The sequence below is a fragment of the Monodon monoceros genome, unplaced genomic scaffold (assembly GCF_005190385.1).
Source record: "Monodon monoceros isolate NGI ecotype Baffin Bay Population unplaced genomic scaffold, NGI_Narwhal_1 Super_Scaffold_15, whole genome shotgun sequence".
NCBI classification, from domain to species: Eukaryota; Metazoa; Chordata; class Mammalia; order Artiodactyla; family Monodontidae; genus Monodon; species Monodon monoceros.
The window spans coordinates 22298035-22313166 of record NW_021703771.1 but is presented as its reverse complement, the minus strand read 5'-3'; the positions used below and the strand labels follow the sequence as shown (position 1 = coordinate 22313166).

Sequence of the window (15132 nt, the reverse complement as noted above, 5' to 3'; positions counted from 1 at the left end):
TATTAAACCTTTACCGAACATATATTTGGAAATACATTTCTACTGTTTTGTTGTCTCTCAAGTTTGAAGATGTTTTCTTATATCACAGAAGTTTTATAGTGTTTTCTTTTCAAATATGCCGGTCCCTTTCTACTTTCTGGCTTTGGTATCATGCTTTTTAAATAAGTCTTCCTTCATTACCCACAGAGTTAAAAAAACCATTTTCTCATATTTTCTTTTTTTTTTTTTTTTTTCTTTTTCCCAGCTGCGTTGGGTCTTCATTGCTGCGCGTGGGCTTTCTCTAGTTGCGCGAGCGGGGGCTACTCTTCATTGCGGTGCACGGGCTTCTCATTGCGGTGGCTCCTCTGGTTGTGGAGCGTGGGCTCTAGGCGCACAGGCTTCAGTAGTTGTGGCTCACGGGCTCTAGAGCGCAGGCTCAGTAGTTGTGGCGCACGGGCTTAGTTGTTCCGCGGCATGTGGGATCTTCCCGGACCTGGGCTCGAACCCATGTCCCCTGCATTGGCAGGCGGATTCTTAACCAGTGTGCCACCGGGGAAGCCCTCATATTTTCTGTTTTTGTTTTTGTTTTATGTTTACATCAGTCTCATCTGGATATCTTGTTTTGTGAGGTGGGGATGCAAATTTTTTATTTTATACAAACAAGCATATCCTAAAGCAGTATTAGCAACGCCAGTTTTGACTAGTTCATCCTTTCCATCTCTTTTGAAATGGCCACCTCTGTCATAACACCTTATTCCCACAATGTTCATGGATTTATTTTTGGACTCAGTTCTGTTCCATTGCTCTATCAAGATTGATTTCTTTAGTGTAAAACATCTCTCAAAGCTTTTAGTGTTAAACCTTATGGGTCCCCAAGAGTTGCATAGAGTCAGGTTTGCTCTCGTGTATTTGACCCGCTAACCCTTTGTTCATGGACAGCTGTTCCTGTGTCCCAGGTTAACAGTCCAGGGAGACAGGCTTGTCCCTGGCTCTTCTATTTGTCTTCCAACTCCTTCCCCTGCCTCCAAGTCTCACCTTCCTGCCCCCAGCTCTGCTGCACGACTGGTCTTCCTGATGCCCAGGTTTGAGGGGTTTTCTTCTGCATGACTAAAGCACCCACTGCTCCTCCTTCATAGAGAATGGAGTCCTTCAAAGGCCCACTGCACCCGCCCCCGTTCTGCCCTTCTGGTCCTGTCTCAGGCTGATGTTTACCGGTTCCTAGCAACCTGAATCTCCTTTTAAAATTTCTTTCTTTCCTCTAAGGTGCCCCAGTGCTGCTTGTTGAAACCCTTTTTTTTGATTTCTAAAAGTTAACATGACTCCTCTCCCCTTATCAGGGTCCCGGAAGTCTCAGTAGAGCCGTGTTCTCCAAGTGCTGCTTTGAAGTCTTGACCAGCAGCTACAGAGCAAGTCCCTGGGATGTGAGCGGCCTCCCCATCCTGTCCTCCTCACATGTCACCCTGGGGGAGTGGGTTGAGAGATCACAGCAGCTCCAGGACATCAGCTCGGTGCTTTGGACCAACATGGCTGTCCCTTCCGTAGCAGAGTTCAGGTATTCCCTCCCCCAGGTAGACGGTACAGCTCCCGTCTTTCCTCCAGAGCATGTAGTGGGGACCTCGGTCAGAGCTTTCTTCAATAGTGGCTAGTTCCAGTGGGTGGAAGAAGGGTGTTTTCTGGCTGGATGAGCAGGTTTTCAGAGACTGCTGTGAGCTGGCCAGCCACTCTGTCAGCTGTAAGTATATTGTGATCAAGAAGCTGGTACTTAGAAAACCGTATCAGATTAAGTGAGAACAGAAATTCACCTCTAGGTGTAGGCAGTGCAGTCTGTCTTGTCATTTTCTGGAAGAACAGTAGCATGAGAAAGGAATGGTGGTCGCTGTGGCGCAGACCCTCAAGTGCTTCCCTGTCCCCACAGACGCACGGATTCCCAGCTCCAGCGGCTGGTGCTGTGCCGGCACTTGGCTGGCCTGGCAGAGCTGCTCCCCGAGCCCCGGCGGCAGGAGTACGTGCAGAACTGTGAGCAGCTGCTGCCTGGGGACAGCCAGGCATGCCAGCACGTGGGCCAGACTCTCGGGGACATGGCCGGGCAGGAGACGCTGCCCAAGGAGCTGCTGTGCCTTTTGCTCACCTCCCTGCGCCACTTGTTCGGGGAGGGGGAGGGTAAGCGGGACCTGCCTGAGCCAGCCCGCCGTGGGAGCCTGTGGGTGAGCCTGGGCCTGCTCCAGATCCAGACCTGGCTTCCCCAGGCACGCTTCGACCCCGCCGTGAAGAGGGAGTACAAGCTCAAGTACGCCAAGGAAGAGGTATGGAGGGAGGGTTTGGAGCGCGGGCTGCATCCCTGACTGCCTGGCTTTGCTTAGTATATTACTCCTTTGTCTCCCTTTGGATGCTCAGAGCACAGAGGGATGATTTTACATAAGCTGCCCTGTGACATCCCAGGAGTGTGTTCTAAAGACTGTGTTTTCCTCTTTGCGGGTTCCTCTGAATAGGTTCAGGCACCGGGAGGGGCCATTCTGATGTTTCTGCTGATAGGCTGCCCTGGGCAGAGGGCACAGCAGGAGAGCTCTAGTGGTATCCTTCCCTATCCAGATCCCTCTGCCTAAAGTAGGTTGTGGATATTGGGATTTGGGTAACTTCTTTAGACAGGGTATAGCATTCCTTAGGTTTTGAACTTTGGGTGTTTGTTATCCAAAACTCAGGAAGTAGGTAGATTCGGATAATGTGGTGTGTCTCTTGCTATTTGAACTTCCAACCAAACTCGGGAACTGAATACATTAAGATAGTGATACACTAGTTCTGTATTTTGAAGAAGGAAAATTATGTTAGTTGGGGTGATGACCAGACTGCTGTAGCAGAGACTTAGAAGTTCATTGGCATAAATGAGGTAGTGTCTTTTCACCTGACAGCTCTGAGGTGAGTGGTCCAGGTTAGTGGAACAGAAACCCCTGCCCTCTTGGGTCATTCAGGTTCCTTCCATCCAGGGAGCGACCCTGCCCCAGGGCTTTGTCTCTGGGGCCTGGCCCTAGCTGGGCACAGCAGACCAGTCTCTCCCCTTCCGCTAGTTACAACAGCTGCAGTGTGAGTGGAAGACCCGGAGCCTCTCATCCCAGCTGCAGACCGGAAGAGACCTGGAGGATGAAGTCGTCCTCGGTCACTCTCATCCTCACGTCAGGTAACACCGTAGTGATTATTCCAGTTGGGGGTTATTGGCTTGAATATTCTTTTTAAAAAGACATTTTGTAGTATAGTTACAGTGTTAAGCTGAGGTTATGGTCTACATCTCTGAACTACATTAGCAGGTAGATCCCAAAGCCATGGTTATAATCAGGAAAAATTACATACTCTGTGAAAGGCGGGGGAGGACTCGCATGGGGCCAGGAGGGTTGAAAGCAGAGCTTATTCTCAATGTGGAAGGAGTGGGGTGTGATGACGTGCACTGTGGAGATCTGTTACCTTAGGAAATACTGTTTAGTAGTGGGTTCTGAGTTCCAGTCCTGTCGCTGACCTTTGGCTTTAAACCTTGAGTAGACCACTCAATACCTTAAACCTCAGTGCCGTATTTGTAAAAGGAAGGTAATAGTGCCCACTTCAGTGAGACGTGCCTCCGAAGTGCTCAACGACACGTGTTGCACGTGGTAAATGCCTGTGTATATATTATCCATTTTCATTATAATTGTCCATATATCATTTTATGCCTCAGTAGCTGAAATGTCTTCCTGCTGTTTTCCTGAGGCTCAGTCTAGATTTACTGCTTTGCTTCTGACAGAATTTGCATACTGTGTTAATTTGCCTTCAGGTTGCTTCGCCAGAGAATTGATCAGCTGGAGAACTTAATCTGCAGCCTGTCCAAGAAGCAGGCCTTCAGGCCCCCGCTGCCTGCGTATGAGTCCCTGGTACAGGAGGTCCACCACTATGTCACCAGCATCGCCAAGGCCTCTGCCGTTCAGGACCTGCTCACTCGGCTCCTGCAGGCCCTCCACACGGACGGACCTCGGGCTGCCCAGATGGCCCAGAACCTTCTGAAGGAGGAGGCCTCTTGGCAGCAGTCACACCACCAGTTCCGGAGGCGGCTGGCAGAGGAGTTCGCCCTTTACCCAGACGCAGCAGCCCCGCTGCAGGCATCCGTCCTGCAGCTGCAGCATGGCATGCGGCTGGTGGCGTGCGAGGTCCACGCCTCACTCCATGGTGGTGTGGTCTGCGCGCACAGGCTGGGTGCCCTGGCCACATCCCTGTTGGCTTTCCCATCAGTGGGCCCCACCTTCCCCACCTACTATGCTCACGCAGATGCTTTGTGCTCAGTGAAGTCGGAGGAGGTCCTGCGAGGCCTTGGGAAGCTGCTCCTTAAGCGCCTGGGAGGAAAGGAGCTGGAGGGCAAGAGCCAGAGGCCCTGCCCCACCCAAGAACAGCTGCTGTTGAACGCCCTCCTGTACCTGCGCTCCCACGTGCTGTGCAAGGGAGAGCTGGACCAGCGGGCCCTGCAGCTCTTCAGACATGTGTGTCAGGTAAGTCCTCCTCCTGACGGGAGCTGGGGGCACGAGCAGGGCGCCTACAGGACACTAGCGGTGCCCGGTGTAGGTGAGACAGTGTGGGAAGGCACTGGGGATCTAGTGTCTGCTACTTGGCTTTTTCCCGTTTAACTGTCAGGTTTAGGAGCCTTTGTCAATTTTTAAGAGATTAAAAAAAATATTAAGTGTTGTTAGCCCTTTATGCCTGATACACACTGCAAATATTCTCTCCTTTTTTGTTGGTTCTTTGACTTTATGGTGGGTTTTGCCATGTAATTGAATGAACTTTTATTAATATTAAGAAGATAGGGGCCTAGGTTCAATCCCTAGTTGGGGAACTAAGATCCTCAAGACAAGCAGCGCAGCCAAGAAAATAAAATAAAATAAATTCTGGGGCTTCCCTGGTGGCACAGTGGTTGAGAGTCCGCCTGCCGATGCAGGGGACGCAGGTTCGTGCCCCGGTCCGGGAAGATCCCACATGCCGCGGAGCGGCTGGGCCCGTGAGCCATGGCCACTGAGCCTGCGTGTCCGGAGCCTGTGCAATGGGAGAGGCCACAACAGAGAGAGGTCTGCGTACCGCAAAAAATAAATAAATAAAATAAAATAATTCTGTTTTTTTCCCTTATCAACAAAAGCAACTTGTTTTCATTGCAGACAATTAAAAGAATAAGTATAAGGGAAATTATTAGATTCTGCCACTCAAAACTATATAACTGTTAACACATTGGTGTGTTCTATTCTAGGCTTGCTCATTTGTGCATGTATCTGTAAGTGTACATCTGTGACACTAAATTTTTTACAGCTGTTTTTTCCCAGTGGTTTACAGTTTTTTGGGGTGGCGGGGAGTAGACCCTTTTAAAAAATACAAATATTAGCAGAGTGATCCAGTATTTAACAGATAAAAGGGCTGCTCTGGTTGAGGACAATGCTATACCCTCTGTGGTCCCCGAGATAATGTCCTCAAATGGCTCGAGCCCTACAAACCACTAAGAAAGTCCATTCTGTTTTACAACTTGCCTTTAAAAATCTAACAGCTAAAATTTAGTGCTTATTTCCATCATGATTATGGTATTCTCCACCTGCATCATATTTAGTGACTGCGGGTTTTCTTTTGTATGGGTAAGTCATTTAACAGTTCCTTTCACTGAATATTTACATTTATATGTAAAGGTTTTTTAATCTGTTTTGGGGGGTAAAAAAAAAAACCAAAACCGGTGCCATCCTAAAAGTCTTAAAGCTAGATCTTTGGGTAAAACTTCTAGAAAACAGAATTGCTGAGACAAAGGTTAACTGCTTGCTTGGGCTTTTAATACAAACTTTCATCCTGGGGTTGCTTATCTCCTCAGTTCTTCTCAATACTGGGTGGTTTCTTTATAGTTTTTGCCAATTGTAGGGCTTTAGAGGTAGTAGGGAATTTAAGAAATGTCTGGTATCGTATAGCCCGGTTTTGCCTGATTAGTTCCCCTCGACCACCCAGTCCCCAGCCCATTTTCCCTTTTCCAGACCCCCAGGATATCTCCCTGAGGTGCTGGCCAAGTGCAGTCTGCATCACACACCCACGTTGCTGACGCTCACCCTGTCCTTAATGCAGAGCACCATTCACGCCTGATGGGAAGTCCCCAGTCGTGCCACTACAGCAAGTTTTCACACCTGCGAAATTGTAACAATACAGCAGGGGGGTGTTTAGGAAACTCAGGTTGCTGCAGATACACAGTTTGAAAACAAATCCCATTTGCTCTCTGTTACATGGAATTTAGTGTCTTGGATGTTGGCATTTATTTGTTCCTGAACCATGGTATTTTGTTTTCATTGGGAAGAGATAGCAGGTCTTGCCTCTGTTCATTGTAAATGCCTCAGCAAAGGCAAATAAGCTTCCTTCGGAATGTGTGATTTTTTTAGGAAATCATCAATGAGTGGGATGAACAGGAACGCAGAGCCCAAGAGAAGGCCGAGCAGGAAAGCAGCCTGTACAGATACCGGGGCAGGAACTCTAGGACAGCCCTGAGCGAGGAGGAGGAGGAAGAGTGGGAGTTCAGGACACACTTCCCATCGCATGGAGAGGTTGGAACGAGTCCCCTTGGTACCACACACCTGCCCTTTGAATTCTTTTTTTTTTTTTATTCCAATTTTATTGAGATATAATTGACATACAGCACTGTATGAGTTTACGGTGTACAGCATAGTGATGTGGCTTAACATACATCATGAAATGATTATCACAATAAGTTTAGTGAACATCCATCATCTCATATAGATATAAAATAAAAGGAAAAGAATTTTTTTCCTTGTGATGAGAACTCTTAGGATTTACTCTATAACTCACCTACAGCAAGCACTATGTTAGTTCCTGTTACATCCCTTTGAATGGTTTTGTACTTTTTAAAACATTTCTCAATGCTCGTAATTCCCTTTTTCATTTTCTTGATCATTCACACTCCATCCTTCCCCCTTCCTTTTAGTCTTATTAGAACTGGATTTTGACTTTAAAAGTTCAATTGCTCTAATATTATTTACAGGACTTTGCAGATATTTTGGTAGAACCAACACTAGAGGCAAAGAAGGGACCTTCAGATGGACAAGAAGAGGAGGCTGCCACAGAGCCCACCCTCCTGTCACAGAGCTCAATGCAGGCTGTGATGCTGATACACCAGCAGCTGTGCCTCGGCTTTGCTCGGTCCCTCTGGTACCAGCAGACGCCGCCGCCACACGTGGCAGAGCACTACCTCAGCCTGTTTCTGTCCTGCTACCAGACTGGGGCATCGCTTGTGACAAACTTCTACCCCCTGATGGGTATGGTAGTTTACTTTTGTTAAGCTCTTGGGAAATCAAAACGAATAGATGTGATTGCTACTTCTGGGACAATTGAAACTCTTACGTCCCTGTTTTTGCTAAATTCCTTATTGTTTCCTTATCTTAAAGGACTTAAGCTAATTCCAAAAACTTGATTTAAAATTCTGCAATAAAGATGGGTTTTCACCCTTTGAATATGTGGGGGTAAAGGGATTAAGAGTAAGGATATAGAATTAGTTTAAATGGTCTCGTTTCTCCGCATTATTTCCAATTTCCCTTTCACAGCTTCAGTGCTTTTCTAATGAACTCATGTATTCCTGGGAGCAACCTGGCAACTCAGAAATTAATCTCACAGGATATGGTTTGATGCAGTTTCCTATGTGACCTCATGAGTTATTCCTTGCAAGTAGGAAGGAGGCTTTAAATTTCATTTCTGCCTACCAAGAAGAGCTACAAAAACTGGGAATTGGAATCCTCAAACCAAACTCTGCACCCTCTTGATTACATGTAGGCAGTATCTGAGTTCCTCTGTATATACCGAAACTTGGGGCAGATTTTGGTGACCACTGTAGTATTGGGGTCACAGTCTTTTAGACCTTTGCTGCTTTGTGGGTGAATGGCATTGCAATATCTACTTCATTTAGTCGCAGTCATTCATTATTTCTGAGCATGTTGCTGACCTCATTGTAACTTGATACCAACTTTACAGTGATCTTGTTAACTTCACAGGAGTTGAGCTGAATGACCAGCTCTTGGGGAGTCAGCTTTTGGCCTACACCCTGTCCCTTAACACTCTCTTTGGGGAGGGGACCTTGGACCTGATGGTGAAGCCTGACGGTCCCTATGACTTTTACCATCACCCCAACGTCCCGGAAGCTCGGCACTGCCAGCCTGTGCTTGAAGGCTTCTCAGAGGCCGTCCGCCAGCTGCTGCAGGATTGGCCGGAACATCCGGCGCTTGAGCAGGTAGGGCAGCGGTGGGGAGGCGGCCTCTCAACTGTCCTGGGGGCAGTGACTTGCACACTGGATACGCAAACAGAGGTTTACAGAACTGCGGTTCAGTGCAGTGTTATTCCCTGGAGGATGAATATACCAGGTTGTAATGCTGTTGTGTAAATGGTGTTTGAGATTCCACTTATTTTATCTGCTGCTCAGGGTTTTCCGTCCATATATTGAAGTGCTGCTATGTTGCTGTCTTTATTCAGACACATCCTTATACTAACAAGGGCCTGGCTTTTTCAAGTTTTAACTCAGACCTCGCTCTGTGATCATTCAGCTAATTCTGTAATAACTTATAACAGAGTAATAAGAGTAATTACTTTATCAAACTCAATCTTATTTCCAGAGTAGTGCAGCGGGTAAAGTGTTTATCTTGGGCAGGATCTGCAGCCCTGGAAGTTTCACCCGCAGCTCTCCTAAGTACTCACGAGGCAGGGCCTTTGCATGAAACTTCCAGTCAGGCCCCTCTTCAGTACCCTGTGACTTTGGGTGATTGACAGTCCCACAAGGATGCCCAAATCTTCTTCCCTCCCCTTCCCCCCCTCCCCCACAGCTGCTGGTTGTAATGGACAGGATTCGTAGTTTCCCACTTTCCAGCCCCATCTCGAAGTTCCTGAATGGCTTAGAGATCCTTCTGGCAAAGGCACAGGTAAGAGGATTCTCTCCAGTCCTCATTTTAGTTATAGTCAACTGAAGAGATTCTTTTATTGTTAGAGGGACAGGATGTGATAGTTTGGGTTGGAAAAGGATGAAGCTCCTTGGTTTTTCTGACATAAGGTCAGCTTATTGCAGGTGAAGCCACTGCCTCCATGGGACACAGGGGACCTGCCTCACCTGTTCTCAAGGGTGGGGCGCAGCACCCACCAGTCCTAAGGGCTCAGTCTGCCAGGACTTCTGGGTCGGCCTTCAGACCGGCAGGGTGCCTCCACTCTTCAGCCCCTCAGTCCTCTCACAGCCTCTGAAGGGGCTGGTGCTCCCCTGATTTTCAGATTAGGGCTCTGGACTTTGGAGGGGTCATGTGACTAACAGAGATTCAGACTCAGGTCTCCAAACCCTGTGCTATTTGCTCTGCTGGAGGTCTGTCAAGTGACCAGAAAGAACTCAAAGCTGGATAAGCTGGATGTAAACTCATTCTGGTTAGTTATTGGTAAATCAGTATAAAAGTTGTTGAAGGTCCTAGGGGTCTTTGCTCAAGAAAAGTCCAGGGTGTTCCTGAGTGAGGAGGTGGTCAGGGGACTGAATAATGGCCATAGTAAATTTTATCTGTGTTTCTTCAGGATTGGGAGGAGAATGCAAGTCGGGCCCTGTCTCTGCGGAAGCATCTTGATGTGGTCACTCAGATGGTCATCCGTTGGCGTAAACTGGAACTGAAGTAAGTGATACATTTGTCACTTCCCCTCCTGAACTTAGGTTGTAGGGATATAGTCTTTGGATAGTTTGTTTCCTCAGAGTTTGTGTAGTATGTCAGCTGGAGACCAGACAACAGCATGGCGTTCAGAGGCAGCAGACTGGGAGCTTCTCCATCTCCATTTGGGAGGAGAGAATAGTGAATATTTAGCTTCTGCTTCTGTGGTTTCAGATGTTTGAATAGGTTTCCTTAAATGCCTCCTTGGCCTCTACTTCCATGTTTCAGCTGCTGGTCCATGAGTTTGGATAATACCATGAAACGCCATACTGAGAAATCCACCAAGCATTGGTTCTCCATCTATCAGATGCTGGAGAAGCACATGCAAGAACAAACAGAAGAGCAGGAAGGTAACATCCGTCTCTAAATCCCCTGCTTATTTCGAGGGTCCAAGCTAAGCTTGAAGTGCAGCAGGGCGTGGGCTTTACCTGCTCCTGTGTGTCCTCGCCCCACTACTTTCACATAGGTTGTATCATCTGACTGCGAGGTATTCCTGAGAGGTCAGCCAAGAAAGCTGTGTAGTTTTATTCTTACTAAGAATAATAATGGAAGTCGGAGAGGTTTAAGTGACTTGTCCAGAGTCTAGAGAGCTAGTCATAAGATAAAGTTTCCTCCTCTATATCCATGAGACAAGTCAAAGAGAAAGTTTCTATCTTGGTAGGTAGTAGATAAAATGCTTGAGTTAAAAGGGTTTCATCTCATACTTAGAACAGGTGCCTCATAATTCAGTTTCCTAATTTGCTGTGAGTGCATTTCACACATACCCTGAGTGGGGCTGTAGTTTTTAAATCAGCTTGGAATTTAGCTGTGGTCCTTGCTTCAAAGCTTCACCTTAACTGGTGTCTCTACTTGACAGCCATCCCTCGGGAATCCCATAGTAGACTGTGTGCGCTTTGTGACAGCAAGTGATGGTGGCAGGCACGTATATGTTTTCTTCTTTGAATCTCTATAAAGATGACAGACAGATGACCCTGATGTTGCTGGTCAGCACGTTACAAGCATTTATTGAAGGATCTTCACTGGGAGAGTTCCACGTACGACTTCAGATGTTACTGGTTTTCCATTGTCATGTCTTGCTGATGCCACAAGTTGAAGGAAAAGGTAAGGATATACATATGTATGTATAATACTTTTTCTTTAATTTTACCCTTTGAATTCTCCACATGAGACAAGTGTCTTGTGGCATACCAGGTTTTAAACAAGACAGTTTCAGTTGTCTTCTCCTATAATGTGATTCAGGTTAGATATAGAGAAAAACATTAAAGTTGAGTACAGACTGGTTATAAATGAAGCCCTAGCTAGCGAACCGTGGCAGAGGTAAATCACCAGATGCAGAGCTTGGGAGCTGGCATGTTGAGGCAGCACATCTTTCTGTCTAGACAGTGCATATGTCCTGCTAAGCTTCTGCTTGATCCAGGCCATTATTAGTAGGTTCTTTGATCTCAGGAGAGCGCTGCCACGTGTCAAGGAACTGCACATAAAACTTCTACTGTCGATTCCTATCGCTGACCACAGCAGTTTAGACAAAAATGCCGCTGTAAAATGAATATAGATTTACGTGAATGAGCCGTCAAGGTGAGCCTCTTAATATGCCATCTTTTAAAACAGACTTAGTTTCTGCTGACTTTACAATAAGATTCCGAGAAAGGTTGGAAATTGTGAGTTTGGCAGAATGTCTGAGTACACCATCTTTAAGAACAAAAGTGCAACCAAAAAAATCCAGTACAAAATGAAATGAAAATATAGGGTAGGATTTAGAGCCTGCATCTCTGGGAACTGGTAACCCCAGCTCTCTGATGAGCTGTTATATAGTCTGCATGTGCTACATTGCACTGTAATCTCGTGGCCTAAAGAGTAAGGAGGAAGGATCATCACTGAAATGTGAACCTCAGAGGGGGAGCCAGCAGCACATGCAGCAAGTGTGGTGTTTTTGTTTCCTTTTTATTTCTTCCAGATTCACTTTGCAGTGTTCTATGGAATTTGTACCATTATTACAAGCAGTTCTTTGACCGGGTCCAGGCCAAAATTGTGGAACTTCGTTCCCCCCTAGAAAAAGAGCTTAAAGTAAGATGAACAGCTGTCATAATCACTCTTAGGAGGACAAAATCAGCAAATTCTCCCGCAGTTCTGTTCTTTAATCCATTTGACTGTGAGGCAGGGGGATCTGGGGAATGGAGAAGAGCATTGCAACTGCCAACTAGGATGGTGGGTTTTTCATTTTGTGGCATTGGCTCCATTGCTGACCTGGCCGCATGTGTGAGGGTTCCGGGGCGTGGCCCCTTTTCAGAGGCTCCTAAGAGGGATGTTAGTGCCCGCTCCGCTGGTCTTGCCCAGGCTGATCTTCCACCTCAGATGCGCACCATCTGGTGTTGGGCTATGGGCTGCTGAGGTGCTGGGGGTGTAAGGAGGATCCTCTCTTTTTGACACTTTCAGTGGTCGTGGAACCAACCCTGGTTTAAGCTAGAGTACATAGTGACCTACTGATTATAGCAGCACTTTTTTTTTCCATTGCTTTGAGACAAACACATGGTTCCTTTATTAGACTTGTTTTACTTGTTCACTGACACACAGTCCTGTGTTTGAGATGGAGTGGGCTCTGGTCTTCGGCAAACAGATGATCTAGAAAGAACAGAATGACACCAGCTTTATAAAGCCATTCCTTGAGCTTCATTTATCTTACAGGAATTTGTTAAGATATCCAAGTGGAATGATGTCAGCTTCTGGTCTATTAAACAGTCTGTGGAAAAGACACACAGGTAATTGATCTTTTAAAGCTGGGGTGACCAAAACTCGAATTTTTGAATGGTAGACAGCATGACTACATTGTTACAGAGCCCTGACTTGTGCTGCCTTGAACTTAACTAAAAAACACTAGGCTGTTTTGCTGGCTTCCCAACACCACGCCCTTCCACCCAAAGCAGAGTCTCCCTGCAGGAGGAACGGATGTGTCTGGAGGCAGAGCAGGCCGTGTGCCGTGGAAGGTCGAGTCCTCTGCCACCTGCTCACCTTGAGCAAAGTGATCCCACCGTTCCTGGCTTTTTTTTTCCTGCTAGAAAAGAGAGATGAGAACACCTGCCATACTTTTTCCTTTAAAAAAAGATTATGAGTTTCTAAGGAGCTCATTACGTACCAGAAGTACAAGTTATTAAGTTATCTATGTATGTGTTATATGTCATTTACGTATTTCCTCACTTTCCATCCTATTTTTTTCTGCCCATCTCTGTCATTATCTGGGGCCAGAACCCTCTTTAAATTCATGAAGAAATTTGAAGCTGTCCTGAGTGAACCCTGCCGGTCATCCCTGGTGGAGAGTGACAAGGAGGAACAGCCAGACTTTTTGCCAAGGCCAACAGATGCAGCCGCAAGTGAGGAGTCGCCCATTCAGAGTCTGAATCGGGCACTGAGAGAGACCCTGTTAGCCCGGCCAGCAGCTGCACAGGTATTAGCTCGTGGGATAGTGTTTGCTTATTCCTGAGCTAGTTGCGTGGGGTCTTTGCTTTCTGTGGCAGGAGTGTCCTTAGCACTAGGTGAGGGAATGCCTTTGAAATCTTTCTCTTTGGACGAGTGGTATAGCATTGCATGACCTGCTACAGAGTAAGGCAGAAAGCGTTAATCCTGGTGCTGGAAGTTTCATGTTAGCCTGTGGAAACGGCTGTTGTGCTTACCTGTGAACAGTTCACCTACCTGTGAGGGAAGATTTAAAGCGTCAGTTTAGGAATAGGATATTGAAGCCGCCTTTGGGCTCCCACGTGATGAAGCTGCTGCACAGGGAGTGGCTGTGTGCAGTGATCTGCTGGTTTGAAGTGGTTGCTGGTGACCGTGGTGTAGAAACATATGTACTCCCATCATGGCCAGTTTCAAGTGCCAAGAGTTAAGAGCTGGCTTGCAAAATTCCTGAAAATTTAAACAGTTATCGAGACCTTGGGTGAGCAGGCCTGTTACAGGAGGATGTCCCTGCTTCATAATCACTGTGTGTAGGGAGCACTCTTCCCTGTCCCCCCCCCCCCCCCCCCCAGTAACTTTATTTATTTATTTTTGGCTGCGTTGGGTCTTTGTTGCTGCGCACGGGCTTTCTCTAGTTGTGGTGAGCGGGGGCTACTCTTTGTTGCAGTGCACGGGCTTCTCATTATGGTAGCTTCTCTTGTTGTGGCTCACGGGCTCTAGAGCATAGGCTCAGTAGTTATGGCGCATGGGCTTAGTTGCTCCACGGTATGTGGGATCTTCCCGGACCAGGGCTCGAACCTGTGTCCCCTGCATTGGCAGGTGGATTCTTAACCACTGTGCCACCAGGGAAGCCCGGGAGCACTCTTAAGGGAGTAATGACTTTTGTCTTCCTAACTGTGCTTTCCACCCTGGGTCTATAGAGTTAGCAGTGGGGTTCCTCAAGCGATTTTTGGTATTTTAATAGTTCAGAAAGCATAATAGAAATTGAGCATACAGCCGTGATATGGCTGCACACGTGATATGGCTGCCAAATTTTCTTTTGATTGTATCCATCGGTTCACCACTTGTCCTGCTGATCAAATTTTTAAACTTAACTATTGATGACAGCACAGGAATTTCAGGTCTCTTTTTTTTGGTGGGGGGCCGTGCTGCATGGCATGTGGGATCTCAGCTGCCCTACCAGGGATGGAGCCCATACCCGCTGCAGTGGAAGCGTGGAGTCTTAACCACTGGACTGCCAAGGAAGTCCAGAATTTCAGGGATTTTCAAGGGAAAAAACTAGTGAAAATAGGCCTCGGATGGTTGCCTAGTATCTGGATCCTGGTATTTGAACTGTTAGTCAGGAATTGGAGGCAGGGGGGAGATGGTGGTAGAAGTCAGCTTTGGCGGATCAGGTTAGCTTTGCCTGTGTGTCTGAGAAGCACGGTGCAGTGCGGCACCTTAAAGGCAGCAGTTACGCTGTCGGATCTCCACCTTCATGGAGCAGAAGCGCAGGCCCCTGGTGACGAGCACAGAAGGCGCTGCGGGGGGTGGGGAGCAGGGCTTCTGCTACGGGGACCTCCCACAGCAGCAACACACAATGCTGAATACCCGCGGCACGTGCCTGTTTTAATTTTGGCGATGATGCCTTTGTTCTCCTGAGACTTCAGAGACGTGGAGAGGAGAGTTTCCTGTTGCTGAGCCAGGTGTGTGTGGAGCAGCGCAGCATTTAAACTTAGCACCCATGCAGGTTCATGCTAGGACTGTTGTTCTTGGCAGTGAGAATAACCTGTGCTCTGTCTCACAGGCCGTGGTTCCAGAACAGTGTCAGGGTGCCCCTCCCGCCTCGGAGGGGGCACTTCTGCGTCGCTTGCCGAAGCTTGTGAAACGCATGAGGAAGATGTGCCTGGTGCTCATGAAGGGAAGCCCCCTACCCTGCCTCGTGGAGGGCCTCGACCAGTTCACTGGTGGGTGCACACCCAGGTTGAGGGGGCTTTGCTCTCTCCGGTATCCTCAGTGGCCTGGGAGGGTT

The 15132-nt window shown here is 47.5% G+C and overlaps 1 protein-coding gene across 2 annotated transcripts in view; it reads left to right on the top strand.

Moving 5' to 3' along the window:
* MDN1 (midasin AAA ATPase 1) overlaps positions 1-15132 on the top strand; it is a 154412-nt gene that overhangs the window by 104168 nt on the left and 35112 nt on the right. For both annotated transcript variants that reach the window (XM_029224342.1, XM_029224343.1), the window contains 15 exons: positions 1317-1531; positions 1895-2282; positions 3042-3151; positions 3776-4481; positions 6384-6545; positions 7001-7274; positions 8004-8239; positions 8826-8921; positions 9550-9644; positions 9906-10027; positions 10632-10778; positions 11632-11741; positions 12360-12433; positions 12918-13116; positions 14908-15067. In XM_029224342.1, the coding sequence (XP_029080175.1) occupies positions 1317-1531; positions 1895-2282; positions 3042-3151; positions 3776-4481; positions 6384-6545; positions 7001-7274; positions 8004-8239; positions 8826-8921; positions 9550-9644; positions 9906-10027; positions 10632-10778; positions 11632-11741; positions 12360-12433; positions 12918-13116; positions 14908-15067 (3094 nt within the window). The remainder of the gene's footprint in view (positions 1-1316; positions 1532-1894; positions 2283-3041; positions 3152-3775; positions 4482-6383; positions 6546-7000; positions 7275-8003; positions 8240-8825; positions 8922-9549; positions 9645-9905; positions 10028-10631; positions 10779-11631; positions 11742-12359; positions 12434-12917; positions 13117-14907; positions 15068-15132) is intronic.